We start from the raw sequence: 7,270 nt of genomic DNA on the forward strand, positions 1-7,270 counted from the left end.
ACTGTAGCACATTTCGTTGTTACTTGATAAATAATATCCAATCATGGTCTAATTAGACTTAAAAGATTCATCTCGTGCTAATTAATTAGATTGTGTAATTAATTATAGTTTTTAGCTGTATTTAATATTTCATGCATGTGTCCGAAGATTCGATATGACATGTACTATGCAAACTCTTTTGGAAACTAAACAGGGCCTAAGAGCATCTCCAACCAAACTCTTATTTTTGGCCCCCTATTTCTCCCATATGAGGACCTCTCATCCAGTTTCTCTCTCCTACTTCAAAATGAACTCCAACAAACCCCTCATGTTTGCCCCCTAACTTTCAACTCTCTCATATTTTATTGACATGGACCAACTACCATGAGTATAGTTTTACATAAACATTTTTTGATCATATTTTGCAGGAAATAGTATTTTGCAACAGTTATATTTTCAGCGGTCGGATCTGTTGCAACGGTCATATTTCGAATGGTTATATTTGAAACGGATTTTTTTTGCAATGGTCATATTTACAACTGCTATTTTGCAACGGTCATATTTCAAACGGCCATAATTCCAACGGCTATATTTTTCAGCTCGCTATATATATGCATGTCCACCCTTCTGGTTCCCACACCAAGTCATTCTTCCCTCCCCTACTGAAATGAGTTCTTTGTCTCGCTTGGACTCCTCCTCGTCGTCGTCAGATGACGATGACGAACTCATTCTTTCAGCATTACACATAGCACACACACAATACAAAGCTAGAAAGGTCTTCGGAGATGAGTACTTGAGATCTCCAAACGAGCATGACACAGCTAGATTACTTGCAATCGGTGAGAGTAGAGGCTTTCCCGGAATGCTTGGGAGCATAGATTGCATGCATTGGGAGTGGAAAAATTGCCCAACAGCATGGCAAGGGCAATATACAGGTCATGTTCATAAGCCCACCATCATTCTCGAAGCCGTTGCTTCTCAAGATTTATGGATTTGGCATGCTTCCTTTGGTTTGCCAGGGTCCCACAATGATATCAATGTTCTTCACCGTTCACATCTTTTTGCAAAGCTAGCTGAGGGTGAAGCCCCACAAGTTAACTATACAATCAATTGTCATAGTTATACAATGGGTTATTATCTTGCAGATGGCATCTATCCTAAATGGGCAACATTTGTGAAGAGCATGAAGTCTCCACTTGGGAATAAGAAGAAATATTTTTGTCAAGCACAAGAAGCCGTTAGAAAGGACGTAGAACGGGCTTTTGGAGTTCTACAATCTCGTTTTGCTATTGTTCGTGGACCAGCTCATTTTTGGGATAAAGAAACCCTTAGAGAGATCATGACAGCTTAGTATCATAATGCATAACATGATCGTTGAAGATGAGCGAGATGGAAATGAAGACTTCCGCTATGATGGTGTTGAGAAGCTTGTTAGACCTTCACTGAGTGAAGAACGTAATCGCACACATGAATTCCATGAGTTCATGCAAGCTCATCATGCTATACGAAATGTGCAAACTCACTCTCAACTTCGAGAAGATCTAATCGAACACCTCTGGCAACGTCATGGAGACATGTATTAATTATTTATTACATATGGTTGTATCTCCCTTATGTATGTAACTGTATCTCCCTTATGTATGTAACTCATGTATTTGGTACTATCTTATGATATGTACTCAGTTTATGTACTCAATTTTGGTACTCTCGCTTGATAGTCCACACATGATAGGAACGACACTAATTAGATTAGATAGTCCATACATGACCAACATAAGAGTACATAGTCCACACATGACAGGAATAACACTACTTAGTCTAGATAGTCCATACACGACCAGCATAAGAGTACATAGTCCATACATGACAGGAATAACACTACTTAGACTAATAGTTCATACATGACAGGAATAACACTACTTCAACTAGATAGTCCATATCATCTTGCAGTCTGACATATTGCATGACAACCTCAATTGGAGCCACCACCACCAAAGTGTTGAGCAATGATCAAATCCTGCATTTTTTCATAGTAGAGGTGTTGTCGGTCACTCATACCAGTAAGGTCCATTTTCATTATTTTATCATCTTCTATCCTTTTTTTTAGTTCTAGCTCTTTTTGCTGCAAATCACTCCTTTCCTTCTCTACTTCCATTTTTCTTCTTCTATCCTTTTCCTTAGTTCTAGCTCTTCTCGCTGCAGATCACACCTTTCCTTCTCTGCATCCATTTTAACTTGAAGCCTTTTCATCTCTATTGCAATTCTCTCATCATTGCGCTCCTTTTTTTTCAACTCTTTCAGCTCTTCAACCTCTTTCTTCTTAACCCACAAATTCTCCATTGCATCCATGTAAAGATTTTCTCCAGGAGACATGGGATTTTTACCTTTGCGTTGCCGCTCTTTCTCCTTCTTTCTACCATCTGGCCTTGCATTGGAAGCATATGTAGACTGACTGGCACCCTCCTCTTGAGCAGGAACACCACTTGAATTGGAGGATGTCTTTTGTTTCTTATTAGCACATGCCTCATGCCATTTCTGTTCATGTTTCAAGATATTCCAACAATGCAGCAAAGTGAATGATTTCTCTTCCTCATTTTTGAATACATCACAAGCTTGCAGTACCTACACAAGTGGTACATGTGTTAGAAATTGTACAGAGCCCATATTTATTTTCAGCCAATCGAAAGATTCTAAACAAATTTATACCTTATCTTGCTCTGTCATTCCGCTTTGGGCCCCTCTTTGAACTTGACCATACCATCCACAGAATTTGTTGACCATTTCTAGGATAATACCCCAACGGTGAGCGAGAGAATTGCAGTTGCGGTCACTATCAAATTCCTTGTGCAAATGATAGTAGTCATGAATTCTTTCCCAATGGGTGGCACGAGGCTAGTCAATGCCTTGAACTGCATCCATGCTAATTTCTAGCCATGCTGCCACTAACAAATTGTCTTCTTGAACACTAAAATTTCTGGTTCTCTTCTTGTTACCTTTCAACACAGGACTAGCTTCCACCTCAACCACTGCTTCCTCCACCACCATCTGGTCCTCTTGTGGACTTGCAAATTGAGTTTCATCCCACTCTAGATCAGCACTACTGCCCACTCCATTTTGGTTCAACAGGTCCGACAAAAAATCCATCTTCCTTTCTACATTGCAAACACATAACGCATTAATCAAGTTGGTAGACTATCCTTTTCAGCATTGCAAACACATCATGTATGAATCAAATTAGAATAGCCCAGCTATCAATATTTAATAGATCACTTGACATTGTGATGCCTCAAGACACCAGCCAAAGTTCAGAAAAAAAAATTTTCCTTCTTCTCCTCTATCCCACCTCCCTCCCTGCTGGCCCCTTCCTCCCTCCCAGCACCACCACCAGACCCGTTCCTCCCTTCCTCACAGCGCCACCACCAGGCCAAACGCCGGTAGCAGCAGGCGCTGAGCCTCCCTCTGCGCCCGGCCTCCCTCCCCCCGCCTAGCCTCACGCCTGGAGTCCGGGGCCAGCTGCAGTGCCGCCCAACCTCCCACCACGCCGGGCCCTTCCTCCTCTCTCCCCTCATGCGCCGGCTGCAGGGCCCCCTTCGGCGCTCAGCGCCGGCCGGCCGTGCCTCCCTTCCCCCATCTCAATTTCACAGAGGACGAGCAGATCCGCACGAGGGGCGAGACGTACCCGCAGATCCGCGCGCTGCACGCGCGTATGAGCTCCTGGCCGCCTCGTTCAGTGCGGGAATGGCCCCAGGCGGCGCCGGCAGAGGTCTGCCCCTCTCTCCCTCTCCCTAAAATCTACATCTATGGCATGCGGTAGCGCTGGAATTGGAGCACAAGACCATGGGGAACGAATGCGTACCTAGCGGGAGATCTCCGTGCCGGTGCGGGAGAGCCGGCAGCTGCGGCAGCCCACGGATGAGAGAGTTGTTTCTCTCTCCTACATGTGGGAGGTCGCCCTGTGAAGATGAGGGCTCTCTCATCCATCGGGGGTGGGTTGAGGGTGTCGTTGGAGATACTTTTTGCGTTTCGACCCTCAAAAGTAGGATGAGGGAGCACCTAAGGGTTTGGTTGGAGATGCTCTAAGTTTGTGGTCACGGGCGTCCCTATCTACTTGTACTCATCTCTCTTCTCAAGAAAAATTTCCCCATCTCTCTCCTCTATCTGTCCACCTATCCTCCTGCTTCTCTCTCTTCTGTCTTTCTTCTGGTGCATGGCGCGGTGTGCAGCTCCCTCCCGCGGCGGCCTCCCACGTCGCGGACGCCTTCCGCGTCTGCAGCTGCCTCGTACGGCAGCGCCAGCGTGCAGCTCCCTCCCGCAGTGGCCTCCCGCGTCGCGGACGCCTTCCGCGGCTGCAGCCTTGGGTCGCGGAGCAGGCGCGGGGGTGGAGGCGACAACAGCGTCGTACGTCCCCGACCCCACAACCGTGGGACGGCAGCAGCGGGAGCATGGCCGTCCTCGACTTCTACGTCGCCGGGATCTCGTCCAGATGCATCTAGCAGGGCAGCCATCTAGCAAGGCGTCCACTGGGAGATTCCGCAAACATGGCCAAATTTGGTTTGGGATGGAAAAAATTTCACGAAAACTTTTTGGATTTTTTATCACTAATTTAGAGTATTAAATAAGTCTAATTACAAAACCACCTGCATGACTCTTGGTAAATTCGCGAAACCAATCTAATGTGGTCTTTGACTGCACGATTAGAGGATGGTTACTGTATCATCACTGTAGCAAATCATAGATTAATTACTGTCATTAGATTTGTCGTGAAAAGTTACACCCATTTTTGAAAAAATTTTATAAATAAATTTTATTTAGTACTCCATACGGATATTTATCTTTTTGTGTAATTTTAATGTGACTGGTAACCAAATAAGGCCAAATGTGGTGCAAGGCTGCGAGGACAAGCTCGTGGTGGCAGGAAGTCGAGTCCAGGAACAGGAGCAAGGCGAGGTGGAGTAGCGGCAGGAGGCGACGCGCAGGAGAGGCAGGGGGTCCGGCCAGCGAGGAGCTTCAACAGCCCGTCGTGTTGCTCTGGCGGCTGCGCCCAGGAGGCAGCGACGCGGCCGGGCGGAGCTGCTGCCGCGGCGGTGGGGTGTGGCTCGCGGCTGGCATTTTGTTTTTGTTTTTTTGTTTTTTAAATCAGTTTATAGGGGCGGCTGACCCCTACAAATGGATTTCTAGGAGCATGTGAGGGGGCTACCGGCTTCTACAAATCGATTTCTAGGGATGAGTGAGGGGATAGCCCGTCCCTAGAAATGAGTTTTTAGGGGCGGTTTTGTTACCCGCCCCAGAAAAAAGACATTTTTAGCAGCGAAAATTAGCAATAAGTGCGGCATCCGCTTCTAAAAATATGTTTTTACCCGCCCCTACAAATATTTTTCGTAGTAGTGCTTGCTAGTTCGTTTTAAAAAAAATACATGTCTGACCGGTGGCCGGCTTGCTGCTTCGGTGCTCTGCCGCACCACACCAGTTATACCAGTACTACATATGCAAGGTAGGCACGGCGGCATCACCAATGCAAGGGGCAAAGTTGAATGCCCTCGGGGACTTCTGTTCCTCACCACACCAGTTATACAAGTACTACATATGTAAGGTAGGCACGGCGGCATCACCAATGCAAGGGGCAAAGTTGAATGCCCTCGGGGACTTCTGTTTCTCGCTTGATTGGAATTCTTCCCAATCGCAAAGGAGCGCCCCTGCCACTACCCTCCACTGCCGCTAACCAAGCTCGCCATTGCGCCGCTCGTCCACTGCCACTGCCTTCTCCTTGCCCCACCGCCGGCCACTGCCCACCGGATGTTCGACCCCGGCTGGCCGGTGGTGCTCCCACGCCGCCTCGCCCATCGGGCTGCCACCACCCCCGGCCCCCTCCTCTAGGGCCACCGACCACGGAAGCCCTAGCAACCCCAGAACAGGGGTGGTGATCGACCACGTGCGGACAGCTGTTAGCTGGTGGCGCTGGTGTGCGCAGATGGCGTCGCGACTTGTTGACGGGCCTGCGTTCACACAGCGGCCGTAGTGCGCATGGTTAGGAGGCTGCGCGGCAGGCTAGCCCAGGTGCAGGCACTTTCACGACGGTATCCATGTGCGCAGGCGTGCAGGCAGTACGACGGCGAGCATGCCACCATGAGGATGACATCCTGGGCAGTGCGGATAGGTTGGCGACTCTGGCACAAGCGACAGCCGGCTGACTGCGTGCGAGTAGGACAAGGGGCGGCAGCGGATGGTGGTGGGAGGCTGGGAGCGGTTGCGAGGTATCCTGGTGGTGCCTTGCACCCCCCCCCCCCCTCTGCGCTCCACCTTCTCTTCTCCACGGTGGCAATGCAGATCTACATGGTATTTCGGTGCCGCCATGGTGGTGGGTCTGGGATGGTTGGTGCTCGCTCATGGCACCGAGGTGGTGTTGCAAGCTACCACAGGCCATCCTTCTAGCACAGGCTTCGCGGAGACGATGGGGAGCGAGGGGCTACCACAAGTGGCGCATGTTAGTGCGTGGGCCGGACATGTGAAGCAGGCTTGGTGGAACGCTTCAGGTGAAAGCTTTTTTCCAACGCTCTTGCCGGTGATGATGATGGCGGCGCCCACGGGCATCGTTTCTCCCCACTAGGGGTGCCATTGTGGAGCCTCCGTACTTGATGTATGGCATGTCTGCAGGTGAAAGCTCTATCCAATCTTGGACGAGCGACAACGGCGCCATTGGTGTCACTCCCTCCTTGGAGGTGTTGCTTCTCGAGACCCGGCTGAGCTTGCGGTGTTGCCATTGGTGGGGGTTGGCAGCCAACGGTGGTGGTGGCTCGATGGTTGTGGTGGTGGCAGTGTTGGTGGTTGCCTGCGTGTGGCATGTTGTGTTGTTGTGCTCTGGTGTCGGCCCAATTCGACTAGCAGAAGGTGGAGAGGCTCAAGTCAACGACCCAATCCGGCCGGGCAGAGGGAGTTGTGGCCAGGGCCGATGTCCCAATTCGACCTAGGAAGAGGTGGTGGGCTGTGTCTCTGGAGGCTTTGTGTCCGTACTTGTGATGCAGTTGTGATTCCAGTGACAGACACAACGAAGGTGAAGTTTTTGCAGCGGCTCGGTGGCGCTATGGCACTACCGACGGCAAAGAAAATCTGGATCCTTGGCGTGTCCAGCAACAAGAGTGGCGAGACCCATGCGCTTTAAAGTGGTGAATCCGAGGAGTGGTGTGCTGCGGTGGATGTGGAGAGGCCCCCACACGTTTGTGTTGTCTCAGAGATCCAGGATCTGGCGTGGCACTTCATTTGTTTTGGTGTGCATGTTGGTGTAGCGTTACTTCGG

At 49.5% G+C, this 7,270-nt stretch overlaps 1 protein-coding gene across 1 annotated transcript; it reads right to left on the reverse strand.

Moving 5' to 3' along the window:
- Nucleotides 1-1,705: 1,705 nt before the first annotated feature.
- LOC120701542 (glutathione S-transferase T2-like) lies at nucleotides 1,706-3,156 on the reverse strand. The gene is made up of 2 exons (XM_039985549.1): nucleotides 2,686-3,156; nucleotides 1,706-2,601 (listed from the first exon to the last, which is right to left on the reverse strand). Exons 1-2 carry the CDS (start codon nucleotides 2,758-2,760, stop codon nucleotides 2,125-2,127), a joined length of 552 nt encoding a protein of 183 aa, XP_039841483.1. The 5' UTR covers nucleotides 2,761-3,156; the 3' UTR covers nucleotides 1,706-2,124.
- Nucleotides 3,157-7,270: the final 4,114 nt, after the last annotated feature.

This window comes from Panicum virgatum, chromosome 3K (assembly GCF_016808335.1).
Source record: "Panicum virgatum strain AP13 chromosome 3K, P.virgatum_v5, whole genome shotgun sequence".
Taxonomy (NCBI): Eukaryota; Viridiplantae; Streptophyta; class Magnoliopsida; order Poales; family Poaceae; genus Panicum; species Panicum virgatum.

Bases quoted from the DNA above. Each gene is read 5' to 3' on its own strand.
- LOC120701542 (XM_039985549.1), bottom strand. From the start codon at position 2,760: ATGGTCAACAAATTCTGTGGATGGTATGGTCAAGTTCAAAGAGGGGCC. The intron at 2,602-2,685 runs GTATAAATTTGT...CCACTTGTGTAG, and splicing joins GAATGACAGAGCAAGATAAG to GTACTGCAAGCTTGTGATGT.